Genomic DNA, 14,401 nt, shown 5'->3' with positions numbered 1-14,401 from the left:
CTTCATGAGTTTCCTTCGAAGGAGGCCCCACACACAGGATTGTAGGATTATTAGTGGATTTTTGCAAAGGACCTCTGAACCGGTAACACGTGCCAGATAACGTGTTTAGTGAGATTTTCTTCCTAAAGTTAGGGGGGGGGGACTGGACTGTTAGACTTCATCTCAGCCCTCGAAATCTTAAAACAACTTGCAGACAAGATGTTGAGGCTGTATGATGACTAAAAAACACAGACACTAATAACTGATGAAATCTGTGCTTAGAGGCTTTAGTTTTATTGCACTGCATTCTCCAGAGACCAGCAGTCACACAGACAGACTGCTCACTGCTGATCATGCTATTCACATGACTCAACTTTAGTATAATGGGCTCTGCTGTGAGCGGGATTGTAATTCAATATTTGTCTCATTCACCACAATTAAGTGGATTACTGAAATTCCTCACTTATGGCTATGAAGTGCTGCAGTTTCACTCCCATTTTAAAATACTCTATGTACTTAGCAGCAAACAAGAAAATCAGTGCAACTAATAATGATTTTCATTATCTATTAATAAGATTATTTTCTAGGTGAAAAAGTACTTTACTTATTCCCAAGCACTCACGTTTTCTGTCTGTCTCCAACCCTTTCTATTCACAGATTTAAGAAAAGAGCCCAACGTTCTTCTTCCCTGGCACTTTCCCTGCTTCCTCCTGATCTCCCTCCAGTCTGTCACCTCAGGCTCTCCTCTTTGCCTCCACCCCCCTCAGTCTGAAGGAGCTCCTGTGTTGCGGCCATGCCAAAGAACACCAAGGTGACCCAGCGGGAGCACAGCAATGAGCCGGTCACTGAGTCGGTGGCTGACCTGCTGTCCCTGGAGCACCCCATGGACTATAAGAGCAGCCAGATGAGTATGGGTCTGAGTCCTGGCTCTACTGCTCCAGTAAAGGCCCTGCTACCCTCCCCTGATCCGGATGCCGAGGACGGCCGACCGGCCTGGAACAACAAGCTGGAGTACATCCTGGCCCAGGTGGGCTTCTCTGTCGGCCTGGGTAACGTCTGGAGGTTCCCCTACCTGTGCCAGAAGAACGGTGGAGGTAGGTGGATGGATGCCTCTGCATGATTTTGATGCATTTATTAAATCAGTGTCTGAGTCACAGAAGCCTGAAATGTTGTGCAGCTCAATGTGCAAAGCGTAGTAACACTTCCTGGGTTTAGAAGTCAGTTCTTAATTGGGCCACCCATGGGGAACATGTTTCCCTTCAGGGTGCTGGATAATTGTTAACAACGAGAAATGTTGTGCTGAGTCAATGCTGTTAATGTGAATTTTGTTTTATTAGTTCTGTAAAATCCTCAATAAAATAAGCAGCCAGATGGGAGTAGTTAACTTAATAGCATGTAACGATTTGGATTTTATCCTTTTGTTAGAGCATTGGATTTGCATTTTCCTGTCTACGGACTTGCTTAGGATACTGGTCTGTGCCTGGCATTCATTTGTTGAGACATGATTTGATTCAGAGTGCTTACTGGTCTCTGTGATTGGTGTGAAATTTAATGCCATATCGCTCTGTCTCATGAAAGGTTCATTTGCGTCGCATTACAGAAAGAAATACTTATGTGACTACAACTAATTCAGCTCTCATTTCCTCTCCTAGATAATAACAATAAGTACTGTTCTGTATTTTCTGTCTATACACACAGACAAACACACAGTTCTCTTCCCAGCATGTGAACATTTCACCCAAGGACAAACAAGTGTGGTGACAGTTTCAACCACCTCCAATCAGCCACAACATCTCAGCACCATACAGACAGATTTCCAACATTATTCTGAACCATTAAACATCTGTTATTTAAGCAGACGAGTAAGTGTAGTGAAAAGGCAAATCCTAACATGCTGCAAAATGGCTTTTCTAAAACAATCCAGGATGTGATGAAGAAAAACTCTCACAGTCTTCAGCAAAGGAAGAGTTTGATTTTTGAGGAAATGAGACAGAAATGAAAAGAGATAAATGAGGAGATTGTCGTGTTAATGCTTTGGTTTTCATTTGTAGGCGTAGGGGGAGCTGTTGGGTGGATTCTGTCACCTTTAGACAGAACCAGGCTAGTTGTTCTCTCCTGTTCCCGGCCTTTGCTTTAAGATAAGCTAACTGGCTACTTGTGGTAGTTCCAGACAGACGTGTCATCGCTCTACAGAGGAGAAAGTGGCATCAATCTTCTCATCTAACTCTCAGCAAGAATGTTAATGAGCTTATTTTCTAAAATGTCAAACTATTCCTCTAAGGAATTATATTATATATCAAATATTGGTGGAATTGTACCGTGATTATAAATTTATGATTATATCCTGCAACCTTTTTACAAAGTTCTATCACTCAAATTAGTGATTCCAAGTAGATTGTAATAAAAGTTATTATTTTAACATGTTTGTAGATTTCTTGCTGATGTACTTTAATGGAGATAACATTCTAATGAATGTAACTATTATGAGTAATTTTGCATACACTGACCAATTGTTTCATTTTGATTTCAGTATCTACCAGTTTCCATTATATATATAAATATGTATGGCCTGTGCTGCACCTTTTTCACCATTCGCTCAGTCTGCCTGCTGACGGCTGCAACTTCTTCTTCCTTGATAAATTGCATCCTGTCAACCAATTAGCCAACTAATTGTGCAAGTCAGAGAGGCAATGTCATCAACATTTCTCAGAGTCTGTGAACTTGTGCCGTCAGCAGCTACCGGATGAGATCATTTCTCTTCAGCAAGATGAGGGAACATTGAAGGGTCTAGTATAATGCTGCGAGATTTGTGCTTTATTTGCTTTCCTTGCGGGTTTCTCTACCTTATCTCTTTGGTATTATGATTTACTGGTATTTATCGTGAGGTGAGAGGGTGGTGATGACTAAGATGGAGGAAGTGGAAGAGTAAATACCGATTTCCTGGGCTTTCAGATATTGTTGGTTCTACCTTGTGTGGGAGGTGTGTATAAAGAGGGTATTTGAAATGCTTGATATATCAAAGCTGAATTGTGTGTGTGTGTGTGTGTCCCTCACTACATTTTGATTCAGTGGGAGGTGTTGCATTGTCTTGTCTGGGCTTCTCCCACGGATGAGAACAAGCTGTCTCTGTCTCTTGTCCATCCTTTTCTGTTACTTCCTCTTTTTCTTTTTGTCTCTCACCGTTTCTAGTCAACATTTATATAATCCACAGGCTTATCATAAAAAAAACTGAAATCAATCACAATAGTCCCCAGCATAGTAAAATTTATGGAGACAGAACACAAAATAACACGACAGGCTTACCGACTCTTCAGCCGAGCCTGCTTCAGTGAGGCAGTCGCAGCCAAAGACAAATTACTCTAAGTGATCCTGTCTCACCAATAAATAATTCAAATAATGAATTTGTATTATCTTGTTTGTGTTTCATGGTGGAACTTGCAGACAGTGTGTTAACTTTTTTCTTCCCCGCAGCACACGGAAATACCACTAAGCCTGTTTTCAGCAAAAATAATGGAGCAACTACAACCATCAGCAGCTTCCTGCAGCTTTAATGTTCTTTATGAAGCTGTGAAGTTTTAGGAGGCACAAGAGGAAAAGGTTTACCCTCTGAGGAGGCTGAATGTGCTCAGGAAAGGTGAAGAAGACATGAATTCAGCATGAATAACTGAAGGAAATTTAATTTAAACCATGTACTGAGTTACACAGAAGTGGCTTAATGAGCTGATCAACCAACTCCTCCATCCTGATGCTAGTGTGGGGTAATTCATGTATAGATTCTCCATTAGTGTCCCTGAAGTGCAATATCTGCAATGGAAAACAGTAAGGTAGGGAGCTACCTGGACAGTTTACTCACTAACATGTCTCCCTTTGTTCTGTGCTCAGAATAGACATCAAAGATCCGTAAAAGTAAGTAGCAGCAGCACAGTCGTCACTCCTAATGGTCTAGATAATGAGATCACTGTGTAACATGACACTGTGTCCCTGTCTGTTTCCTTTGTCTGCTGCTACCTCTAATAGCCACTCACAACATGATCAGTGTTTTTGATGGAGTCAAACGTCACAGTCATTTGTTTTGAGTTTGGAAGCCGGCTGCTGCTTCCAGCTGTCCATCAGCATCAGCCCGTCCCCTCTGGCTGTGGATGGTTTTGTCACCATGGTGCCCCTTCATGTCTTGACGTAAGCAGGACTGGACACGACTTGTCTATGAGTGCCCGCTGCTCTCTCTTCATTGTCCCCTCTGCAAAAAAAAGATGATTTACTGAATTTATTTATTATTTACTGAAGTAGTGAATGGAAACTGATGATGAAGAGGAAGAAAGAATGTGTGAGAGGGAAAAGAGGAAGAGAAGGGAGTGAAAATAGAGTAGTGCATGATAAAGGCTCCAAAAATAGAACCTGGCAAAGAGAATTGAACAATGTCCCTTCTGCTGTTTTACAATGAGCTTTTATTCCTCAAACATGGAGCACAGAACCATTCAGATAACCAAAGTAGCTGTTCTCTCTGCAGTAATGTGCCTCTTTCCTCTGTTCCTCTTCTGTCTCAGGTGCATACCTGGTGCCCTACCTTATTCTTCTCCTCCTCATCGGCATCCCCTTGTTCTTCCTGGAGCTGGCAGTGGGACAGAGGATCAGGCGTGGCAGCATCGGGGTGTGGAACTACGTCTACCCACAGCTGGGAGGCATCGGCGTTTCCAGTCTGATGGTAAGTGCCAACATGAGCTCATTAACCAATTAACTCATCATGCCATATATACAATATGGTATAATAGAGCTGTGAAGTGTGAGGGGCCACTGGTTCAGGAGAAGTTTTACTTTATTCTGTATTCCCATTTCAATTTTTTCTTTCAACAGTCCACAATACTGATTAACATAGAAACACAGGACCCATCCAGTTAAGGTAACAATCATACAGGTTTAAGATAGGACCGCCACTTTCAATTATTTCAACTCTTTCCGAGAAATCATGTGTCATCTGTCATTTTGGCAGCTCTAAATACTACAATACCCATAAGCCTTGGCTGCTTTTGCTCTGAGGAAGAGTCCAGCCAAAGGCAAGAGTCAGAGCAGTAGCTAATTCAAACCATTTTGTTGTAACAGTTGCATTGTTGCTGAATTTAGCCAAAGTTGACACCAAAATTAAAAGTAATTTAAAATGCAGATTATAAAACCAGTTTTCTTAATCTTTAGCTTCCACCTGTTGTTAGCGGATTAACCAGTTGTCAATTAACTTTAAAATGTGATGTACATAAGATTGTACCATCTACTTTTCGTCAAAAAATCAGATATTTTATCATAATATTTTGGACTGATTGTTTACTGCGACGGTTTTAACTAAGCCGCTGAAGAGCTCCAATTGCGAGTCACATAACTATGTCTATGGGTTAAATGAATGAGGCTTTTACTTCTGGCGCAAGGGGCGCCTGACATAGGTTGTCCCTGGCTGCAGTTCCTTGTCGACAGCCAAAACTCCGTAAGTACTTAGGCCACGTTTTAGAGTATAAGTATCTTAACATTTGTTTGTCAGCATGGAACACAAAGTACAGCTGAGGTTAATGGTAGTTTCATTCAATTTTGCTCATAAACCAAAGAAATTGATAAAATCGACCCGATGATTTTGCTAAAGGGTCATCAAAGTCATTGCAATTCGTCCTCAAGGAAGCATGAATGCCAAAGTTTGTAGCAATTGAGTATTTGTGAAGAGCTGCTAAAATGGTGGCGGTAAAATGGTTGTAATGTGATTTACATGTTCAGAATGAAATCATGCCAATTGAAATATAATCCACTGGGTTTTCACAATGGAAAATGTCCAGCGGTGAAGAGGATTTTGCTGACTGATACTGATACTTTTCCCCCCTTAAAAAACTTCCCATTAAAATCTACTGCAAGTGACATAAATTCAAGTTGACCACAGCCGCTCTCTCCATTCACCTTTTTTTTAAAAAATGTATCCATAAAGGAACCTGTCTCATTAAACCGTTGGAGTGCCTACCTTCTGGGTTGATTTATTAATGATTAATGACTATTTGTCTTATTATTAGTGTTAGTAAAAAGAACATTACATATTCAGGTCTTTTTATTCATGCATTGATAAATGATTGGTTAATCATTAATAAACCTATTGGTGACAATTCATAATGGCTTTTATAAATTGCCACACACTAACATAGTACAGCCTTTGAATAGACGCCTTGCTGTTTGATTGGTGTTGTATCTATGATAATTTTCTCACTCTCACTCCTCGACTCAAAGTTAGACGCGTTATGTGCTGAGACAACAAACGTGCTGCAGCGCACGCTCTACTGGACTCCCTCTGCCTGCTCGTATTACTTCCTCTTCATGTTTTACAGCAGGCGGCATGAAAAGATCAGCGCCAATCACTGTCATAATGTGTCCCCATCATGTGCAGGAGTAGTGACCCATCATGTCCCCATCCCATCAGCGTCATCAGCCTAAAACATAGTCAGTCGGCAGCTGAGTTGGTCGGGCTTTGATCTCCTGCATCAGTCTTTCTCTTTTGTCACTTCTCCTGATAGTGATTTCATCAATCTAGTGAAAAAGAGGGGATGCAGAGGCCTGGCCTGGGGCAGTGAGGCATGTGGCGGCCCGGGTGTGGCAGGGGGGAGATTCAGCAGCTATAAATACCTTCTCATAGAGGACCCCAGCCTTGGCTGCTGAGAGCAAACAGCTCAATAATTCATATATGCTCTGACTTAAGCTGTGTGTTCAGTGGCTGTGTCCTGACTCAAGAAAAGTGTTCACCTCAACAAGCTGCACGCTGTTTGTCCCCTGTGCTGTTTGTGCTTGTATACTTGTTTAGCTAGACTGTGATAAGCATTGCTGTTTTCTCTCATTTCCCTTTAGGTTTGCGGTTTTGTGGGCCTCTATTACAATGTGATCATCGGCTGGAGCATCTTCTATTTCTTCCAGTCTTTCCAGTTTCCACTGCCTTGGGCTGAATGCCCCATCCAGAGAAACGGAACGCAAGCCAGTGAGTGTAAATCACAATGAACTGCACTGCACAAAAAGCTGAAACTACAGTAGAGATGTGCAGCAAAAGACAAATCCCATACAAGCTTGCGACACCTCCTAAAAGAAAAATTAATGCTGCAGAGTCCGACAATTTCATATTCAGCAAGTATCTCAGCAGATGCAGACACACACAGGCAGCCCAGTGCTACGCAGGGCGGCGCTTAAAGCTGCAGAGCGTGTCTTTGCATTGAAACAGCTTGCCTCTCTGTGGCTCTGCAGTCAAGCAGCAATGTCTCTGCAGGCTAACAGGAAAGTGTTGTCCCTTTGGCCGAGACGGCCCTGCACCTCATCTTACAGGGCAGCTCTGTTGGCGAGGCCTGTCAGATGGTATGACCCTGCCGACATTGTCAGTGCCTCGAATGGCTGGCAGCTGGCAGCCTGTAGAGGAGGCACATGCAGGTTCTGGCAGAGTAAAGGGCATCAGCTTTCATTAGCATTCGAGAGCAGGATGTCGACTCTGCGTACGATTATGAATGCAGCGGGGATTCTGTGGAGCGTCCAATAGGATTTGGTTAAGCTATGTGCAGAGGTGGGAAGCTCATATAATTTATTTAAGTACAATTAGGAGCTAGTTGTACTTTGTGTTTTTTGCTCTATTTTGTACTTTCTACTCCACTACACGTATCTGTTAATTACAGGTGCGTGTTACTTTGCTGACTGAAGATATCCTGTGGAGTTCTTGACTAGTAAAGCTACAGAGAGATGCAAAGACACATATGCACATTCACCTAGGTGACATGATACACGTTTCTGCAAAGGCAGAGAAAACCACAAGCTAGCAAACACAAATGTAAACACGTGTTCAAAAAATGGGCTTTGCAAATGTTCTATTAGGAAGTAAATGTACACACCACTGAATGTAAACACTGTCGACAGAAAAACTCCAGCGGGTACCTGTTAAGTTTGTACAATCAAAACATACACTTGATAGATGTTTCAGTTATATAAATTCTTAAATGCATGTATCTGACACCCCTAAAACCAAATAATCATTGATTTTGTATACATGCAGACTCCTCTGTGGCAGCTCTGTTGAGGCCATTTGTCTGTCTTTCCCTCGTTGCTGTTGTAGTTGTGGAGCCAGAGTGTGAGAAGAGCTCGGCCACCACTTACTTCTGGTACCGCCAGACTCTCAACATCACCAGCAGCATCGACGACACCGGCGGCCTGAACTGGAGGATGACTTTATCCCTGCTGGTGGCCTGGATCCTGGTCTGCCTGGCTGTCATCAAGGGCATCCAGTCCTCTGGGAAGGTACGGTGTCTCCATGGCTTCACAGCAGGTACCGACCCTGCAAACTATGGAGATTATCACACTATAGACTCTGTATAAAGATGAACACAATAAAAAAGTATTGACTAGAGCTTTGATATTCTATTTTCAATCAATGACTCATCCATATCAGTGAGTGTTTTATTCACTTTGTTAATGCTTTTCAGTCAAAGGTAAGATGCTAAAGCCTGTCATCAGCATTAGTCTATTTTTGGATCTCATCTATATTATGGAAGAGAGACACATGCAACATTAATAAGGTAAAACCAAACCAAGCACAAAATGGTTCAGGATGCAGATGGAAAATGCTCAGTTCCAACAACTGCAACAACATCCTGTAATCTCAATCCAGGGAGTGAGTCATGTACCGCAGCACAACATGCAGCCCACATTTTCAATAGGAAAATGCACTGATCGCCATGGTCTGACATGGTTTTTTAAACACTAAACGCAGTAATCCAATTATGATAGTCAACACTGCAATGAATCCACTAAATGCTGTAGGAGGGATTTTTGACTCAAGAAGTCCTCTCCACATTTGGTAAGATTTCACAGATTCAGTGCCAAGCAAACACAAAGCAGTTTTGGAGTTGATTCATTGTGTGTGAATGTCTGCGGGTGTGTACGGTTGCAGTTCATCCTCCTCTATGTGTGAGGCCTCAGAAAAGCGTGTCCATGGCAACACTGTGTAATGTACGTTCTCTCTCTCTCTCTCTCTCTTTAAGGTGATGTACTTCAGCTCTCTCTTCCCTTATGTGGTGCTTTTCTGCTTCCTGGTGCGAGGTTTGATGCTGAGGGGAGCAGTGGATGGTATCGCTCACATGTTCACCCCAAAGGTGAGAGGAAAACAAGGGTGATTTTGACCAAAAAAGCAGCAACTCTAAAAAAAAAAAAAAAAAAGGGTCGCCTCAGCGGGAATGGGCGAAATTATCCCAATACAAATAATACAATATTTAGTAGATCGCTGTGGTTTTCCGAAAAAGTAAACATGGAGGAGGGTTACATGTAGTCTAAAGCTTGCAGCTGTCTTGGTCCTGATCTTTCATTCACAGACTATTAGCTAGATAGATATTTAACATATGTGACACTTTGTGTATGCACACTGTTCAGCCATGAGTGGTTGATGGGTTTAGCTGCCTTACCACCAAGGCCATTCAGATCCACTCAAGCAAAAATGTCATTATGTCCTCAACATGTCATGTGTTGGGTTTAAGTCTCCCTCTAGTGGTGAATACGTATAATTACGTATAAAAATAGACACTGTACAGCACTATAATCTACTGGGAAAACTGCTATTAATTTGTTATCTGTGTTATATGATCATGGAATGTGAATTATTTTGTAGTCTCAAATATCAAAAGAGTGCTAAACAACAGAGAGAGACGGCTCCAACACTGAGATTCACCTTTGGCCTCAGATCATTGCAACAGAAGTACACATGGATTTCTCTGCATTATGAATTATTAAAAGTAAAAACGTAGCTTCAATTACAGATAAGACCATATATATTATATAATATATTGTTTGTAGAAGTTGCACTTTCTACTGAATATTCCTTTTTTCCATTCTCAGTTCCCACAGACTCAAATTTAGGTCCGTTATTACAAACATGTCTTAATTATTGTAAAACCAGTGAGTGTTTTTTTTAAATTATATTCCCAATTGCAATGTTTCCATAAATACCAAATGTGCTGAATTACAGGGGGGTAGCGCACAGTATAAGATACAGTACAAAACATGGTGTCATCACATATATATATAGAATATATATGAAATATTGTTATGAAGCACATCAATGTTCAAGCAGTTTTTAAGAGGACAAATGATAAATAAATATAACCTAATCTTTGACATTGTTTCCATTTCTTCTCTCTAGTTGGAAAAGATGTTGGAGCCGCAGGTGTGGAGAGAAGCAGCCACGCAGGTCTTCTTTGCTCTCGGTCTGGGCTTTGGAGGCGTCATCGCTTTTTCAAGCTACAACAAACGAGATAACAACTGCCACTTTGATGCAGCTCTGGTCTCAGTCATCAACTTTGTTACCTCCATCCTGGCCACTTTGGTGGTGTTTGCTGTCCTGGGGTTCAAGGCGAACGTCATGAATGAGAAATGCGTTGTCGAGTGAGTATTTCATAACAAACGCTCCCTTCCCACTCGCTCTGTTTTTACCATAGCCTTCACTCACTAACATATTTCTCTCCACATCTCCAATTTTTCGAGCACAGCAATGCAGAGAAGATCTTGGGCTTCTTAAACACAGGTGTGCTGAGCAGAGAGCTCATCCCTCCCCACATCAACTTCTCCCACCTGACCGCCCAGGATTACGCAGAGATGTATGGCGTCATTAAGACGGTGAAGGAGGACAGCTTCGGCCAGCTAGGCCTGGACGCCTGCGTGCTGGAGGATGAACTCAACAAGGTCAGAGGGGGAGAGGGCATGAGCTGAAATGAGACTGTTATCGTTTGGTATTTCTGAATTTATATAAATGTGTTTAGCTATCAAGAGGTAGTTTATGATCAAGTAATGTTACATGACAAGTTGTCTTAATAAACAAAAAATGAGCAGAGAAAATATCATAATGCTAAGAAGTGTTTCCTCTAGAGCTGCAATTAATCGATTTGATAGAAATCGTTTTTTCATTTTTCAAGCATAAATGGCAAAAAAGTTCAAGTTTGTGAAATTTTAGACTTGTTATGTATGATAATAAATTAAATGTGCTTCAGTATTGAAGTGTCAGAAAAAAACAAGCAACAATCACTTTGGACTCTGGGAAGCATTACAATATTTGACTATGTTTTGAGTATGGCAGAAACTACAAAACTTTGAACTACAAAGATCGATATTCTCCCTTTTCCAAACGCAGTGTTTGTCGTCATGTTTTAAATCATTCCCTGTAGCCCACCTATAGTATCCAGGGTCAGTCAGTCATCAATGGATGTTTTTCAAACTAATCTTAGACTTAGAAGTGATATTGCGAGATTTTGTCTTGTGGCCGTAATTTATGCCGCTTTTCCCCAGCTCCAACCTCGCCTCAAATAATCCCAGTTTTGGGTCTTCTCCATTCCCCAATCTTCATCTCCAATTTATGTTTGTTCTTAATCACATCATGAAATAAAAACAAAACTTTCCCATTTCTCTTCAGCCCTCAGTGTTGTTAATGTTTTTCAGAGATCTTCTCTCTACAGTATTAACCCACTCACCTTACATGGATGCACTTTCTTCTCTGTGGCCTCCAGTCGGTTCAGGGCACTGGCCTGGCCTTCATCGCCTTCACAGAGGCCATGACGCATTTCCCTGCCAGTCCCTTCTGGTCTGTCATGTTCTTCTTCATGCTGATCAACTTGGGTCTGGGAAGCATGATCGGCACCATGACCGGCATCACCACACCCATACTGGATGCTTTCAAGATACGCAAAGAGATCCTGTGTGGTGAGTATGCGTCTTAATTCTGGTTATCAAGTGAAAATCTCAAAATATTTGGTATTTGTGATTCTCACTGGATCTGTCTTATTGTCCCTCTCAGTGGCGTGCTGTGTCGTAGCCTTCTTCTTAGGCTTGCTGTTTGTGCAGCGTTCAGGGAACTACTTTGTCACCATGTTTGACGACTACTCCGCTGGTTTGCCTCTCACTGTGGTGGTGATCCTGGAGAACATCTCTGTAGCCTGGATCTATGGCACTAAGAGGTAATTCAACTGGATATGGAGACTGAAGCCATATTTGAAAATATATAATTTTCAGGCAATTTTCAGGTTTGGTGCCGGCAGACGTTTGCAGCCACTTGTCAATTTGTGCAATTTGTTTTAAAAATAGCCATGTACTTATCCTCTCCCTAGTTCCAAAGGGAAAGTTCACCAAAAACAGAAATAATTTCACCCACACAAGTGGCGTCAGTCAGTCCACCACTGTGGTCCAGACTGCGTTATCTCTACAGTGGATGGATTGCTATGACATTATGTAAAGACATTAATGGTTCCCAGAGGATGACTTGTGGTTTTAAGTGAAATGTCTCAAAAACTAGTAGACGAGTGAGCTGGAGTGAAATATCATTCAGACATTTTTGTTTCCCACAGGATGAATTGTGATAACGTTGGTGATCCAGTCACTTTGATCAGCAGTTGTGATTTTAATTTGTACTTTATACTTTATGACCAGCACAGTGCTTGTATTACATTTTATAGATGTAAAAATGACACTGTGAGTGATGATCCAAAATGATGATGATTCATAAAAGTCCAAAAATCTCAATATACTACTCACTGCTGAGTGTCTATTATGTAGGAAGTAGTGAGTGAGTGAACAAGGAAGTAATTTCAGACAAACAACACAGAAAACAGCAAACAATAGAGCTTGTGTCCCAGTTCCAAAACTCTGGTATTTTGCATGTTGGCCAACTAGGACACTTAAATAGAATTTCACTTCTTTCTTTCTTTCACTTCCTCGCAGGTTCATGCAGGACCTGGAGGACATGCTCGGTTTCAGGCCGTACTCCTTCTATTTCTACATGTGGAGGTACGTGTCGCCAGCTGTGCTGGTGGTGCTCATTGTCGCCACTGTCATTGAGATGGCCATCAGTCCTGCAGGATATAACGCCTGGGTGGAGGCTGAGGTCAGTGTTCGCTTTTTCTTATTAATGTGTGAAATACAGACAGCTGGAAAGAAAAGTGAAGGCAATGCCAGACTTGTATGTTTACACCATAAATTACACCCCCCACCTTACTGTCATTGTGTTCATCGCCTTCCTTCTGCACTCTTTCTTTGCCAGGGTGCAGAGAGTTTCCAAAGCTACCCTCCCTGGGCTTTAGCCATGGCCTACGCCCTCATTGTGGTGGCCATGCTGCCTTTACCCATCGTCTTCCTCGTCCGCCACTTCAACCTGATCTCAGATGGTTCCAACAAGCTGTCCGTCTCCTACCGTAAAGGCATGATGAAGGACATCTCCAACCTCGAAGAGCAGGATGAGCAGCGCTTCATCCTCAGCAAGAACCCCAGCGAGGCTCCTTCCCCGATGCCCGCCCACCGCGCTTACCTGGGCCCCGGCGGCACCCAGGAGATGACCAACACCAACTATGGCACCAGCACCAAGACGGGCTACCAGAACATCGGTTCGCCCGAGTCTGAGCTATGATCCACTGAGCTCATAGATCCTCCCATCCACTAAAGCCCTGGCCCTGCTTGGAAAGAGAGAAAGTAAGAAAGAGAGGAACAGAGGAAGTCAAACGGGGAGAGAAAATCCACTGCTGGTTGTTGCAGCGTTCATCACACCTTAACCCCCAGAGCTGAACCTCTCTATCCCCCCTTTTCTGCTCCATTGCTCCTTGCCTGTGATTCTTCCCTCATCCCATGTCGTAGGATCCGTGCTGCTAATTGCCTGTCAATCCCAGCTGTAGAGATGGGATCATGGGAATGTGAGTCCCATCAGATAGGACGACCTTTTCCACTTGTCAATGTAATACAGGGGCAGAGACAGAGGGGCAGAGACAGGATGAGGCTTAGAAAGGTCCACTGAGGGCTCAGACACAGGCTTTGTTTGGTAATAAGCTCTGGCCGAGGTTAAGGTGTGTGTAACGGCAAAATGCTTTACATTGTTCAGAACTGTAATCCCATGTGTTCCTCAGTTTGAAGAAGGTTATTTTTGAGACAGGCAGACGTTCCTAGATGTTGGAGATCGTTGTTTTATTGTGGTTAAGTTGTAGAGGATTGTTATTTATGGGGATAGGATGGAAGGAGACTTAGAAAAATAGACCATCTTGTCCTGATTTGGATCACCAACTGAATGAGAACATTTCATCATCTAGAAAACAAAAGGATTAAAAATGCATCCATAACAGTATGTAGTAAGTGATTCTGATAGTGTAAACAGTGTTACAAGCACATTACATCTTTAGGTTTATTGTGCCTATCATGCATCAGCAATAATAACCAATCAAAGTTGGGTCCTCATAAAACTGTGGATCTCCTTCTATCCCCATTTTCCCCACTAATGTAGAATACTGTACATACGTGTTGTGCAATCGTCTGAGATGTCCCCGTAAATTGTGTTTATACACCGCAGTAGTGCAAAACGAGGGGAAACATTTTGCCTCTTCATTTCTTCTCCGTGAACACCGAAGCACAGACGGCCGTT

The 14,401-nt window shown here is 42.3% G+C and overlaps 1 protein-coding gene across 1 annotated transcript; it reads left to right on the top strand.

Moving 5' to 3' along the window:
• The first annotated feature begins 772 nt into the window (after window positions 1-772).
• Window positions 773-13,402, top strand: slc6a17 (solute carrier family 6 member 17). The gene is made up of 11 exons (XM_070839243.1): window positions 773-1,073; window positions 4,524-4,681; window positions 6,841-6,967; window positions 8,081-8,262; window positions 9,006-9,116; window positions 10,157-10,398; window positions 10,503-10,695; window positions 11,514-11,706; window positions 11,801-11,960; window positions 12,721-12,883; window positions 13,040-13,402. The coding sequence occupies exons 1-11, from the start codon at window positions 773-775 to the stop codon at window positions 13,400-13,402; spliced, it is 2,193 nt and encodes a 730-aa protein (XP_070695344.1).
• The last annotated feature ends 999 nt before the right edge of the window (window positions 13,403-14,401 follow it).

This window comes from Pempheris klunzingeri, chromosome 11, assembly GCF_042242105.1.
Source record: "Pempheris klunzingeri isolate RE-2024b chromosome 11, fPemKlu1.hap1, whole genome shotgun sequence".
In the NCBI taxonomy this organism is placed as follows: domain Eukaryota; kingdom Metazoa; phylum Chordata; class Actinopteri; order Acropomatiformes; family Pempheridae; genus Pempheris; species Pempheris klunzingeri.
The sequence above is the reverse complement of the archived record's forward strand: the minus strand, read 5'-3'. Positions and strand labels throughout refer to the sequence as shown.